The sequence below is a fragment of the Thamnophis elegans genome, chromosome 14 (genome assembly GCF_009769535.1).
Source record: "Thamnophis elegans isolate rThaEle1 chromosome 14, rThaEle1.pri, whole genome shotgun sequence".
NCBI classification, from domain to species: Eukaryota; Metazoa; Chordata; class Lepidosauria; order Squamata; family Colubridae; genus Thamnophis; species Thamnophis elegans.
This window is the reverse complement of record NC_045554.1, coordinates 19,088,438-19,103,756: the sequence shown is the minus strand read 5'-3', so window position 1 is coordinate 19,103,756 and position 15,319 is coordinate 19,088,438. Positions and strand designations below refer to the sequence as shown.

The following is a 15,319-nucleotide window of genomic DNA, read 5'->3' as shown; positions in this document are numbered from 1 at the left end:
TATTCCTTCTTCAGCTCTTGGGCCTCTATCCACAAAGCGCCTGCAGGTTCCTTTCTGGCAAGAATCTGCCTTCCAAAGTACAAGTGGGCCAGTTCCTGGCTTCTCCTTGTCCAGAACAGCTCCACTGGCTTGGGGTCACTGTCCTGCCACCAGTTTCCTAACTTGATGGCATCTCCACCGTTGGAAATGTGTTAGTTGTCCATTTTCTCCATCTGGAAATCCACAATCTTAGTATTAGGCAAAGGTGATCAGCTGATACTTTCCCATTGCATGGAGAAGGGTTAAATTTGATGATTTCTAGAGATGCTTTATAATTCTGAGATATGGGGTTCTTGGTGCTCTCTGAGCTTGGGGGTTTGCAGACGTTGCTTGCTCCCATGCACTGATGTGGTTACCTCGTTTGGTAATGAAATGTCTGCAAGAAAACAGTCACACTCAGGGAACACAAAGAACCCCACAGTTCAACCCCGAGCTACAAATATTCAATTCTGTTACATTTTAAGTGATGGCTCAGTTTATGAAAACAAGCTAACGTGAAGTTTATAACAGATGTAAATCAAGTAAATAAAATACATAAATAATATATTGCTGTAGGGAGCAGAGATTCAATTAGCTATTCTCTCTTACAACATTCATTTTAATTCCTTCCTACCCTTGTTTTTAATGATCAGTTTTTTTCTGGAGAAATTAACTTTTGTTTTGCTAAATCTTATGCAGTGATTTTTACAGTTATGCACAGACATTGCTTTTTGTTGGCATAAGAATTGTGTCAGGGTTCCAAGTAACACCCCCAACAAAAAAAGACTCCTGGTCCTTTTAGTGAATGTTCCTGGCTGCCTTGACTGCCACAGAAGCACGTACTTGTCACCAACACAATGCGCAGATGTCAAGGTTCAAAGTAAGACCCCCCCCACCCAACAAAAGAAGACTAAGGCTTTAAGTTCCTCAAAGTTCCATTTTATTAGAGATGTCATATTGGCGCATCTGGGGAAACCCGAATCTGAAAGCTTCCAGGTTTTCCTCCTCCCAAACGAAGGTCCAAGTCCCTGCCCACACACACATGTCCATCCCAATCAGGCACCATCCCAACTGGAGAGGCCAGCCAGTCACACCACTCCAGGTGCAGGGCAAGATGTCCCTGACTCTCTGAAAAAGGAATGTTATTTTGTCTATATATCTCCCATACTCTATATAATCCCTTTTCCCATTTTCCCACAGCATTGAATGTGGCTGGAAGGCCCAATGCACAAGATGGCTTCCAGGCCTCCTGACAAATGTGTTTTCAGGAGATAAATTTAGAATGTAGCCTAGATCATACATGAGGATAGAATTATTGATGGGAAAAAATCTTTCATTTAAAGCTGTTTTTTCTTTTTTAAAAATCGTTTTGTTCCACCCTCAGCAAATTTGGAGAAGTGGAGTTTTATTAATTTCTTTTCCCTGGACATGTTTTTCAAAGGGACTCAGTGATTTCAAGGCAATGTTGTTATGTTGCAGAATGTTTCACCTCTCTCCTCCCGATTGTCCTTTTAGCAGATGGAAGTAGTTCATACAAACAACATCGCCCGACACCCTCCTCCTCAAGTACACTTCCCTTTGCCTCCCGAGATGAGGACGACAGCATGGTAAGTGCTTTGAGAGAAGAGAGATGGCAAGGTGGGAACGGAGCCCTCGGCACTTTCTTTGACTCAGTTGCAGGTCACAATTCCAGTCTGCTCCCCCCCCCCCCCACTTGCAATCTGTTGAAATTTTCCCCTTCATAGAAAGTGCAGTTCAACATATATATATATAAAGAGGTCTCACTCGCCATCTTCAGGCTGGTGTTTTCGGCTTCATAGTCAACAAACGAGCGCCACCCACCACCCAGGCTGTTACAACATGAAACAACAACGGACACACAGCCAGCACCAATAGCACCAATCTACCAATCATGATACAACCACACAGCCGATCAATCCACTTACTGAAACAAAGCCAGTACTCCACATACCCCCCCCCAAGATTTATGGAAAGACGGAGCTTCGGCATGCTTTACTCACACAAACACAAAGCTGAAAACACCAGCCTGAAGATGGCGAGTGAGACCTCGCCGGAACGTTGCCAAGACAATCTCAATCTTACCACGGGTAAAGACCGAATACACCAAGACCAGCATGTATGTTGTGTGTGTGTGTGTGAGAGAGAGAGAGAGAGAGATAATTCTGGAACGCCTCAAGTAATTTCAGCCAAACTTGGTACACAGATGACTTACTATCTGAAACAATACTGTGGGGGAAGACACCCCTAAAAACCCCTCAGGGTGTGTGTTCTGTTAAAATACAGGCCTGTTGTGCCCTAAAATGACTTCTACTGTACTGCTTTAAAATGGCTTCTACAGTACAGCGCAGTGGAGTTGCCATGGGGTAACGGCTTCACAGTACTCCACAAGGGAGCTCCCTCTGGTAAGGGGGAAAATCCAATATTAAAATTACATTTGTCCGACATTTTTGCCCTATAAATAAAATACCCAGGCAACTCCGGGTTATCACTTAGTATAGGAAGAAATCTATGTGAAAGTTCTGTTAAAAGTTCTCAATTCTCCCAATTATTAATGCTGCTTGTTGGCTTTAACTGAAATTGTTTCATGTGGATTGCATGCCAAGGCCTCAAAATGCAAATTTTTTCTGGTCTCTACATCCAGCTTGTTATTTCCCAATCCTCCAGTTAGCCTTAAGGTTTTAATCCTAGCCAAAATGACAGTTTTTCTTCCCTTATAGAAGCTGAAATGAAACTATTGAATACAGATACCGCTAATCCTTGACTTATGACCACAATTGACCCCAGAATTTCTGTTGCCTAAGCGAGACATTTGTTTAAGTGAGTTTTATGATCTTTCTTGCCACAGTTGTTTAAGTGAATCACTGCAATTGGTAAATCAGTAACACGGCTGTTAAGCAAATCTGCTCATTGAGCTTACTTGTCAGAAGGTCGTAAAAGGGGATCACATGATCCTGGAACACAGCAACGGTCCATAAATGTGAGTCACATGCCAAGCATCTGAATTTTGATCACATGATCATGGGGATGCTGCAATGGTTGTAAGTGTGAAAACTTATATTGAAAAAGTTGCTTTTTCAATGCTGTTGTAACTTTGAAAGGTCACTAAATGAATTGTAAGTCGGGGACTACCTGCACTGTTGTATTTTGAGCTTTTTCACCAGTTCAACTAGTTGTTTTCAGAAATTTCACATTGAAAAGCACAATATAATATTGGTGAAAATTATAAAATGTGTGGTTGGTGCTTTTTGGAAGCTGAATAATAGCAATCACTCTGAGTTAATGATGGTTATAGTACACGTTGAGTTTGAGCTAATTGAAAAAACAATGGCTTATTTAATATGGCACCACCCCATAAAGCTTATTTGGGACCTAAACATATTCCATTCTACTATCCTTGGAGATGTTGTTGAAGGATAAATTGTTCAAAATGAAAATGAATCTATGAATAAAGAAAGAAAGCTCCACAGTGCCTTTCATCTGTCCTCTTTTTATTTAGTGCTTCTATTTGCCTTTGTAGGGTAGGGGTTGATTGGATAGGATAGGATATTCTTTATTGGCCAAGTGTCATTAGACGTACAAGGAATTTGTCTCCATTGCAGAAGCTGTCAGTATACATGCAAGACAACCAAGTGATATAATTAGAAGGCATCATAGGCGAAAGAAATAGGAAAGATGAGAAGGATAATACTAATACAGCCCTATTACATGGATAAATACTCTTAGACATAAGACAGTACTATGGTATTTAAGTGTTCAGTAGAGTGATCTCACGGAATAAAATTGTCTTTGTGTCTAATTGTTTTGGCATGCAATGCCCTATAGTGGTGTCTTGATGGGAGAAACAATTTGTATCCAGGATGTGAGGGGTCTATAGATATTTTCTCAGCCACCTTCGACCCATGCAGTATATAGATCCCCAATGGAAGGCAGGCTGGTTGTGATTGTTTTTCCTGCAGTCCTAACTGTCCGTTGAAATCTCTACCTGTCCTGTTTGGTTGCTGTGCCAAACCAGACAGACAAGCAGAAAGAAAGCCAGAAATCAAAGCTACCAGGGCTATGAGGCTGATCCTGCTTTTGGATTCCTGCTTTTGATTCTCTGCCAGCTGCTGGAAAGCCAGAGTAGTGCTTCTAAGGGGAGGACCTTCTTGGTTGCAGCCCAGCTCCCTTCAAGGAGACCCCAAGGCCAAGTAAAGGCTTAACATTTTAGATAAGTTACTGTTTCATGTATTCATTTTCATTTTGATGTGTATCTGCACATCATATGGTAGATGGGCAGTTATAAAAACTTGATAAATGAGTAAAATATTTTTTTAAAAAAAATCAATTTATATGCCACCTCTCAAACTCAAATGATGTTCAAGTAAACTAATGTTTTCTCTTAAAATTGAAAAGCTAGCGTGTGTATCAAAATTAACGCTAAAATTGATCAACAATAGTAATACACTTAGTTATATACCACTTCACAGTGCTTTACAGCCCCCTCTAAGCGATTTACAGAGTCAGCACATTGCCCCCAACAATCTGGGTCCTCATTTTACTGACCTTGAAAGAAAGGCTGAGTCAACCTTGAACTGTTCAAAATCAAATTGCTGGCGGTTGGCAGATGTCAGCCTATAATACTGCCTTCTAACGACTGCCCCACCATGGATCTTAATAATAATAGGCTGGATTAAAGAGATGCATCTTTACAAATGTTCTAAATGCGAGAATGTGGGGCTCAAAGCGTGTATCAAAAGACCTTCTCAGCCGGTGTCTGAGCTATAAATCCCTGGGAGAATCTGCCTGGAGATTTGTAGATCATCACGATAGATATTTAATACACCAGGTGGTTCCTGGAGGCCAATATCAGCACCTTCAATTATGACATCTGAGCCACTGGCAATCCCTGTGTCAAGGTTCGGACTAATGCAGGGTCTTGAACCTTGGCAACTTTAAGGCTTTAAGCTGGCTGAGGAACGCTGGGAGTTGATAAGTCCACAAGTCTTAAAGTTGCCAAGGTTCAAGACCCTGGACTAATGAACCCAACCAATTCAACACTCTGAGACTTTCAGCTTCCTCAAAGAACTACTTTGAGTACCACCATTTTGGCACAAATGAACTTAAAACCAGCTCTTATTTTCCACGTTTTCAGAATAGTTCCATGTTGGATATTCCCTCCCTCCAGCGATCCCAGGTCGCATTCTCCAATTAGGTGCTCTGGAGTCTCCTTGGCAACCAGTTCCAGCCTCGGCCACCACCTGTTGGCATGGCCTTGTTTTCCACGAGATAGTAAGTTGTTTGACTAGTCCGCATTCCATTCCATTTCTCTCCCCCGTCCCGATATTGCGTAGCAACTTGGGAAACGGAAGATGGCTTGCGGCGGGCTCGATCCATTTCAAAGGTGACACCCTGCAGATCTCAGCACAGGAATCCGGGGATCCCCGCCTCTTGCGCTAGTTCACAGCCAATTACAGTTTCCCAATACCACCTTCTGGGCACAGGCAAATAGAAAAGGCCGGAAGCATCGCAGAACTGTGGTTTTGATTGCCTCCGCCTGCCTTGAAAATCCCAAAGGGTTTCCAGGCATCCGTCAAGATAATGAAAGCAGCCTCAGTACAGGCAGTCCTCAACTTACAACCGTTCATTCCGTGACTGTTTGAAATTACAATGGCATTGAAAAAAAAGTCACTTATGACCATTTTCACGCTTATGGCCATTGCAGCAGCCCCATGGCCATCTGATCCAAATTTGGAAGCTGGGCAACTGGCTCGTATTTATGACGGTTGCAGTGTCCCGGGGTGTGTGTGTCACGTGATCTTGTTTTTCGGCTTTCGGACAAAGCAAAATCAACGGGGAACCAGATTCACTGAACAACTGGTTTACTAACTGAACAACTGCCGCAATTCGCACAACAAATCCGGCAAAAAAGGTTGTAAAAAGGAGGCAAATTCACTTAAGAAATGTCTCGCTTTAGGAACAGAAATTTTGGGCTCGATGTGGTCCATAAGTCGAGAAACTGCACATGCCTTGGCTCAAATTCACAATTCTGCAAGCCTTTGAAACTTTTTAAGTTGTAACTTTTAGGTTTTTTATGGCTTGCCGGAATCGGTACCCTCCAGATGACTTTGGCTAGGCCTTCCTGATGGCTTCGTGACTCTCTGAGAGTGACCTATAATGACCCGTCCCTCCAGTCAAGACGAGACTTCTGAGTCGATTTCCTGGAACTGCCTTTGCACTGCATGGGATGTTCAATAGATCTCCTCTACGAGGAAGCATTCCTTAACTGTCAGGCTTGTCCTATCCTGCCTGATTTAATTACTGCAAGAGCAGGCAAATCCAGCACAGCTCCTTAAACAATGAATGAAGCATGTATTCAAAACCAGGGGAATGCCCGGCACCTGTTCCCCTTTGGCCTGGAATGTCACCCGGGTGAGACCCAGGAGAGCCTCTCTTGCGTTCCCTGCTATAAGCTGTTTGCTGAGAGGCCCCTTTCTCACCCTCAGCAAGAGCCAGCATGTTCTGACCTTCCCTTTCCCTCTCTTCCTTTGGGATACGACATCATGGGAGCCACGAAGAGGCCGGGACATGGACAACTCATGTTCTCTTCTGCTTAAAGGTTATAGCTGCCAGATCCCCCTTTTTAAACTGGGCTTTTTGTGGCTCCTTCTATGCGCCCCGACCTTTATCGCTGCTCTTCTTATCCCTGGTCAGTCATGCCTCGTGCAGATGCTGTGGGTCCCCATTGGCCTTCCGTCCCTGGGTGAGAACCTGAGCAGTAGCCATTCTGCTAGCAGCTCCCTTGCGGAGCCAGTCCCAGAGAGCCTGCAGCCAGGACAAGCTGGGTGATTGGTGGGCATGGTGCCCAGCTGGCTCTTCCACCCCCCCAAACAGGAAGCCACAGAGCAGACCCCGACTGAATTGAATAGGAGGAAGTCTCCAGCCATCTACGCAAAGCAAATTGGCACTGTGTCTGTGTGTGAGTAAGAGAGAGAGAGAGAGAGGCAGCAGCAGAAGCAGCCTAACCACAAGTGCTCTTAGGAACAGCAGAAGCCATGAGAGCAAAGCGTGGTAGGTTTTTGGTGAAGGATCCTAGCCGAGAACCAGCATTTCTGGTCAGAAGCCTGGTTGAGCATCGGGAAGTTCCATGTTGGGAAGGTGAGCTTTTTACGGATCTGCCTCAGAGGCAAAAATTGGTCTGGGGAGCTGTTGCAACCACCTGCCTGAGATTTGTCAAGCTTTTACTGATGATTTGACGGTTAAGTGAAGTGCTAGCATTGCCCAAGAAGTGAAAGGATTTCCGAGGGCTAAGTGAAAGGATTTCCGAGGGCTAAAGTTTGCAGACCTCTGTGAAATGCAAAAGTAACTTCTTTGCAGGGCAAGTAAATGTGTTTTGTCTGCCACTGAGGCCTCCCTCCGTTTAACCTGTGGTTTATTTCTTTTTTTGGAAAAATGCAGAGAGGCTTGCAGAAGGAATTTGGTGATCACACTGCCCTTTTGTGTGCTGGTTGACCCTTGCCCGTCAGAGGTCAAACAGCCACTTAGGACAGAAGCTGGCAGAAGTTGAATTTTGTTAGGAAAGGCTGCCATTAGGGAAAGCCTCCTAATGCTCGTTCTGAACATACATGTTTCAAGTGTTGGTTGTGGCTGCTGTGCTATTTTATCTTAAATATGTGACCGACTCTCATATCTGTCTGTCTGTCTGTCTCTCTCTCTCTCTCTTGCTCTCCAGCCACCAATCACCCGTCGGTCTGACTCTGCCATCTCTGTTCGGTCGCTGCATTCGGAGTCCAACATGTCCCTGCGCTCAACATTTTCTCTCCATGAGGAAGAGGAGGAGCCAGTAGGTATTTGGGGGGTCAGGAGGGCAGAGTTTCCCAGAATACATAATGTGGAACAAGTCTATACATTTTTTTCCTATTAGCTACCAAAGTAGAAAGCTCTTTGCATTGTGGGAATTTCATTTTTCTTTTGACAAAGGAACCTTGGCTGACAGTTATTAAAACAATAAGCCTTCTGCCTCCCCCCCCCAAGCAACAGAATGAAAACTTCCTAATAAATGATTGCTATGTTTAAAAGAAAAGCTCAGAGGAGCCTAAACCCGAGAGATGCAGCTCCCTGATACAGCAGCATCCTTGGTCCTTATTAAGCCCGTGGTTTTAGCTCCCCCGAAAGGACTCTGAGGAAGGGAATCTCTGGATCTGGAGTTGCAGCCCAATTGGTCTTGCTTTTCATGGTCCTTGTTCAGCTTATAGGGGTCTGGACCAGGGGTCTCCAACCATGGAAACTTTAAGACGTATGGACTTCAACTCCCAGAGTTCCTCGGCCAGCTTTGCTTTGAGAGTTGAAGTCCACACATCTTAAAGTTGCCATGGTTGGAGACCCCTGGCCTGGACTGAAGCTTCAGTTATTCCTTGCTGTTGCTGTAATCGTGGTTGAAATTAAAAAGAACCACAAGTTGCCCATCCCTGGTGTAAAGGAAGTGACTGTTATTTTCTGGCACAATTCTTTTAACCATAAATCAGTGCTTTGCCACAACTCGCAACCACTGCATAAAACTGTGCCTCTTCAGAGTTTACTGCACATGCCCCCCCCCCCTCCCGTTCAACTATTCTGCCACAATTATGAGGCATCATGCATGGAGCTCAGTTCTGGGTATTGTAAGGCTGCTGGGCCTTTGGAAGTTTGCAAAGAAAAATACCTTTTCTCTGAAGAAACAGCTGTACGCTTGTTTGTTTTTAAAAAAATAACATTTCCCCAAAATTGGCCTCGGGGATGATGAAGGATGCGTGTGACCTACATTATATCCCATTTTCCTTTCCCAGTTAACTCTTGGCTCTTCCAAAAACAGAAAAAGTGTCCTCTTTCCTGCCCTCAAAAAATGTTATGACTTATGACCACAACTGAGCCAAAAGTGTCCCTGGCTAAATGAAACGTTAAGTGAGCTCTGCCTCATTTTACAACTTTTCTTGCCACGGTTGTTAAGTGAATCACCACAGTTGTTAAGTTAGTAGGACTGTTGTTCAGTGAATCTGGCTTTCCCATTGACTTGGCTTCCCAGAAGGTCACAAAATGGGATCGCGTAACCCCAGGATACTGCGACTGTTGTAAGTGTGAGTCAGCTGCCAAATGTTTGAATTATGATCACGTGATCTCAGGGAGGCCACAATGATCAAAAGAGTGAACAAGGGTCATAACTTACTTTTTTCAGTGCCGTTGTAACTTGGAACAGTCACTGAATGAACTGTTGTAAGTCAAGGACTACCCATAGTGCAGATTAATGACATTGGGGGCGAGAGAGGGGGGGGGGATTATCCTGAGCATGCAGCCCTGTCCCCAGTGGTTTAAATTGTGAGCCGCCCTGAGTCCCCTTCGGGGAAAAGGGCGGCATATAAATGTAATAAATCCAAATTCAGGGCTCTCCAAACTTTAAACTTGTGAACTTCACCTCCCTGAATTTCCCCAGCCAGCTAGGAAGTTGAACTCCACCTGTCTGAAAGTTGCCAAGTTTGGAGAGCCCAGGTGGGGGAGCGGGGCAGCTGCTTTGGATCCCATAGACAGAAAATCCCCTCCTCTCCCCCTTGCAGAGACGATCCTTAGTCCAGGGCTGAAATGCTCTGAAGTCTGCTACCTGTTTGCACACACACTTTTGCCTTGGTAAGACCACATTTGGAATACTGCATGCAGTTTTGGTGGCCATGATGTAGAAAAAATGTGGAGACTCTAGAAAGAGTGCAGAGAAGAGCAACAAGATGATGAGGGGACTGGAGGCTAAAACATGTGAAGAACCGTTGCAAGAACTGGGTATGTCTAGTTTAATGAAAAGAAGGACTAGGGGAGACATGATAGCAGTCTTCCAATATTTCAGGGGCTGCCACAAAGAAGAGGGAGTCAAGCTATTCTCCAAAGCACCTGAGGGTAGGACAGGGAGGAATGGGTGGAAACTAATCAAGGGGAGAGCAACTTAGAACGAGGAGAAATTTCCTGACAGCTAGAAAAAAACTAACCAGTGGAACAACTTGCCTCCAGAAGTTGTGAATGCTCCAACACTGGAAGTTTTAAAGAAGACGTTGGATTATGATTTGTCTGAAGTGATGTAGGTTTTCCTGCCTAAGCAGGGGGTTGGCCTAGAAGATCTCCAAGGTCCCTTCCAGCTCTGCTATTGTAATTGTACATGTGCGCACACTTTTATTTACTTTTTAAAAGCATTTTTTACTCCAGTTCTCCCAAAGTGGAGAACCAGTAGTTTAAAATGCTTTAAAAGCTTTTTTAAAGGTTCTGAGGATTGTGCGGTGCAACTGATTGTTGCAGAGCTGATTGTCGGAACTTTTTTAAAAAACTTTTTTTTAGCATTTTTTTAATTATCGGTTCAGGAGAACCGGCCCAAACTGGTAGCATTTCACCCTTGGCTTAGTCCTTCTGGTTCCTTCGCTGCTTTCAACCGGGAAGCTGCCGAGAGTTCCTGAGATGTTTTAAGTGAATAAATAAAATTCTCTCCTTTCCCCCTCCCTGATGGTGAAAGAAGAAGGGAGACATTTTGGTATCTGGATTGCAAAACTCTGGATGAATTCCAGCTAGATGGCAGCAGAAAAAATGCAGCAGACACAATCCCTCGTAATGCCTTGTTAGTTGTTATCTGGGTCTTTGGGAATGAAAGCTTTTGCTTGGGCCCCAGAGAGTTCTGCTTCTATCCCTGGCCCGGCCCCCTCTTTAGAGATAGTTAGCTGGGGGCCTGATGGGAAGGGAACTCCCTTTGGCCTGACATGTGAGGTGCTTTTTTTTGCACCTTAAGAAAAGAGAGCCCTAGTTTGCACAGCTGTGCTCAAATTGAAAAGATTGTTTTCCTCTTGTGAACACCTATAGCCGTGATGCCACATGTGTCAGAGGTGGTACGCAGCACCCTCTCTGGGGCATGCGCGCATGCCTCACACCAACCAACTGGTCTTTGGGTCTCTGACATGCGGGGCCGGGGTGGCTGCACGGTGGCTGCACACGCATTGCATTTTGGTGGTTCGGGCATGCGCATTTACGCATGCATGCTCTGGGCACTCAGTCCAGAAAAGGGTTAGCCATCACTGACTAGAGATTGTGGGGTGGCCGACACATGCTCCTCCTCCTCCTCCTCCTCCTCCTCCTCTCCAGGTGAGCTCTCCAGCCATTCACAACTTGGAGCTTCATTCTCTGCCATTATGCAGGTGGTCCTCGGCTTACAACAGTTCATTAGTGGCCATACAAAGTCACAACGGCACTGAAAAGTGACTTATGGCCGTTTCAGCATCCTTATGATCACATGATCAAAATTCAGAGGCTTGGCAACTGCCTTGCATTTATGACGGTTGCGCAGTGTCCCGGGGACAAGCCAGGTCGAGGGAGAAGCCAGATTCACTTAACGACTGTGTGACTAACTTAACAACTGCTGTGGTTCACTTAACATCTGGAGCAAGTAAAGTTGTGAAATGGGGCAAAGCTCACTTAATAACTGTCTCACTAGCAACAGAAATTTTGGGCTCAGTTGTGGTTGTAAGCCCAAGGACTACCTATAAATGTTGTCTCCCAAACTCCCTGGCCTGGCAGAGCATTGCTGGGTTTGACCAAAGGGAGGTGCTCTTTCATTCTCACATGCCTGTGTTCTGGTTGGTTGCAGGAGCCTCTGGTGTTTGCTGAGCAGCCTTCTGTGAAACTCTGTTGCCAGTTGTGTTGCAGTGTGTTTAAGGATCCCGTCATCACGACCTGTGGGGTAAGGAGCCGAACCAAGCTGCAGTTCCAGTCGTGTGGAGGATGAAGTCGGGGTGGGACTGAATTGGAGCCTGTTTGGGGATCACTTTGGCCATCCAGTCCCAACTTCCTGCTCAGGGAAATAATCCAAATGAATGCATCTTTCTTTCTTCACCTCCGGAATCTTCCCTAGTAGGGAGGTTCGACCGTTGTGGGCCAGGGGTGTCGAACTCAATTTCATTAAGGGCCACATCAGGGTTATATTTGACCTCGGATGGGCATGGCCAGTGTGGGAGTGACAACCTCAACACACTTGTGTCAGTCATGGGGGGTCGGTGGTGGCCCAAGTGCTCTGCCAGGGAAAATGGGCTCCTGACCTCCGTTTTCGGCTGTGACGGCCTCCTGCAACCCTCTGCCAGTGAAAACGGGCTCCATTTTCACTGCCAGAGGGTTGCAGGCGGCTGTCCCAGCCAAAAAAACGGAGATTGGGAGTCCATTTTCACTGGCAGAGGCACCCCGGGCCGGTCCGCTGTTTCTAGGGCGACCCTGCAGGCCAGATCCAGCCTGCGGGCCTTGAGTTTGACACCCCTGGTGTAGGCTGAAATTCCCTGCCCCTCCCCAACACACCCTTTCTGCCAGCCTCAAATATCAGCCCTTCCCTTTCCTTCTACTCATCCTGATCCCCTGGAGGAAACAGGCAAGAAAGGACCTACCGTATTTTTCAGAGTATAAAGACGCACCTTATTCCCTCAAAAAGAGGGTGAGAATCTGTGTGCATCTTATACACTGAATACAGCATTTTTGGCCTCCCAAAACCCACCCCCTTCTCAATAATGGCTGTGCATAACCTTTAGGAGGCTTCCAGAGTGCTCCTGGGAATGGGGGGGAGGGGCAGAAATGAGTGAAAAATGGGCCGTTTTTTGCTCATTTTTGCCCTCCCCCAGCCCCCAGGAGCACTCTGGAAGCCTCTTAAGGCTATGCATGCCCCTTTTTTTTTTTTTTTTTTTTTACAAAAAACAGGCCCATTTTTGCGAAAACGGGCCGCTTTGGGAGGTCTGCAGAGTGCAAAAAAATTTTTTTTTTATTTCCCTCTTCAAAATCTTGGTGCGACTTATACTCTGGTGCATCTTCTATCTAAAAAATACGGTAATTGATCTGCCTTTTCTTTGGCTGCCCTTTCTCCCCCAGTGGATTTTTGCAGCTGTCCTTTTAACATCTCCATTGGTAGGAACTACAATCCACAGTATAATGGAGCCTGCCTACCATGCTCGAGACGGATGTAAAGCACTGACTTGATTTTATGACCTGTTTTGTGGCAGTCATTAAAACGTTCCGGTTAAGCAAATGCTGCAGTCGTTAAGTAAGCAATGATTCACTATTGGTGCATCTCAAGTCCGACCCTCGGCTGCCCTGTGGGTCAGCACTCGCCATGCCCCTCTGTCTCATACCGCCTCCTTCAGTCCACCATGGTCATCCTGGGGTCATCCTTTATAGCAGTGGTCCCCAACCTTTTATCGCCGCGACCAGTCAGCCTTTGATAATTTTACCGTGGCCCGCTGAGCGCGCGCAGGGGCGCACAGGGCTCTCTTCCCTGGAGCCTTTGCGCACGGCCCAGGAGCTTTGCGCACGGCCCAGGAGCCTTTGCGCTGCAGCCTGGTCCTTCGCCTCCCCCCCCCCCCCCGGAGAAAGCCGGTCCGGAGAAAGCCAGTCCCCGCGCCTCTCACTCCCACACGCGCCACCTCCGAGCGTCACAGCCCCACCAGCCCCGCATAGAGCGAGCGAGCAGCTCAAGGTCACCTCCGGACAGCGGCAGTGGCCCCTTCCAGAAAAACCTGCAGCAAAGGCGCCAGTTAACCACCACCTGCTTACCAGGGTTGGCTGCCTCGGGCGCTTGGGCAAAAGTGGCCCCGAGGAGGCGGACGCGCACAGCTGACGCGCGTCTTTTCCGAGCTCCACAAAAAACCCCAACGGCCCCCTTTCGGTGCGGGCTGGAAGCCAGGCGGGAAGTTCCCGTTCTCTTACCTGGGCTGTGACGACTATTGGGGAAGTGTGCAGTGCCTCAGAAGTAAAGCTGCCGCCGCTGACGCCATTCCTTGGAAGCGACGGAGCGGCTGAGGCAGGAAGGCGCACGGCGGTGGCAGCTGTTCAGCCAGCCGCCTCGCAGGAGAAGAGCCGCTCTTGGGTTTCGCAGGGGGGCGGCGGTGGCGGCGGTACCAGCAGCACCCGGGATTCCACCAGCGCGCGCGCGCGGACCTTTGGGCAGCTTCAGCCAGCCGCCTCGCAGGAGAAGGAGCCGCTCTTGGGTTTCGCAGGGGGCGGCAGTGGCGGCGGTACCAGCAGCGCCCGGGGATTCCACCAGCGCGCGCTGCGGACCTTTTGGCAGCTGTTCATGTCCCCCGGCTGCTGCGCGGCCCGGTGCCAGGTACTCCACGGCCCGGCACCGGTCCGCGGACCGGGGGTTGGGGACCACTGCTTTATAGTGTCCAGCCAGCAGGTGCTAGGTGCCTCTCCTCTTTACGGTGATCTGATCAGCATAACTGGTTTTCTTTTTTTTTTCCAGTTTAACATTTTTATTGAGATATAAAATATTGTAAGATACAAAATAGAAAAGTAAATAGAAAAGGAGTGGGGAGGAAGAGTGGGAAGAGAAGTGAGGAAGGATAAGAAAAAGAAGCATTTGACTTATGACTCACTCTGCTGCAGTAAAATAAAGCATTAAAAATACAGATTAACAGAATTGGAAAGGACCTTGAAGGTCATCTAGTCCAACCCCTTGACTAAGTAGGAGACCTACACCATTTCTGACAGATGGCAGTCCAGTCTCTTTAAAACTTCCAGTGATGAAGCTCCCACAACTTCTGTTCCATGGGTTGATTGTTCTCACTGTCAGAAAGTTCCTCCTTATTTCCATGTTGGATCTCTCCTTGGTCAGTTCCCAGCCATTGTTCCTTGTCTGGTCTTCAGGTGCCTTGGAGAATAGCTTGACCCCCTCCTCTCTGTGGCAGCCCCTCAAATATTGGAAGACTTCTCTCCTGTCTCCCCTGGTCCGTTTCCGAAGTGAAGGTGTGGGAGGAGTAACCAATGGTATTAACCCAGCCCTCTTGCCTAGGAGACTGAGGTAATCTTTTGAGGCCACACCTACGTTCCTCCTCTGACCTCCCCAGATTAACCTCAGTCTCCAGCCTGAAAGGAGCGTTACTCTGACTCTCCCTTCACTTTGAAGACTCTGAAGTGTTTTTCCTACAGGATTCCTTCACTACAGTATTTTACTTTATAGCTTCTTCGTTTCCATCTCTCCTCTGCCGTGCTCTGCGCTACTGGATCCAAGCCTTGCCGCTTGCCAGCATGTGCGCGCTCCCCGAGCGACTGGACAGTCACGTTAGAAAGGGAGGAAGCCTCCGCATCGCGGGGGCGACAGGAGCGGCCACGCGGCCTCAGAGGGGGCCGACAAAGACTCTGCGCTACTGGATCCAGCCTTGCCGCTTGCCAGCATGTGCGCGCTCCCCGAGCGACTGGACAGTCACGTTAGAAGGGGAGGAAGCCTCCGCATCGCGGGGGCGACAGGAGCGGCCACGCGGCCTCAGAGGGG

General features: G+C 47.2%; 1 protein-coding gene across 1 annotated transcript in view; it reads left to right on the top strand.

Annotated features, from left to right (window-relative positions):
• TRAF7 (TNF receptor associated factor 7) overlaps positions 1-15,319 on the top strand; it is a 91,437-nt gene that overhangs the window by 37,669 nt on the left and 38,449 nt on the right. The window contains 3 exon segments of the mRNA XM_032230242.1: positions 1,534-1,625; positions 7,748-7,858; positions 11,660-11,752. Of these exon segments, the coding sequence (XP_032086133.1) occupies positions 1,534-1,625; positions 7,748-7,858; positions 11,660-11,752 (296 nt within the window).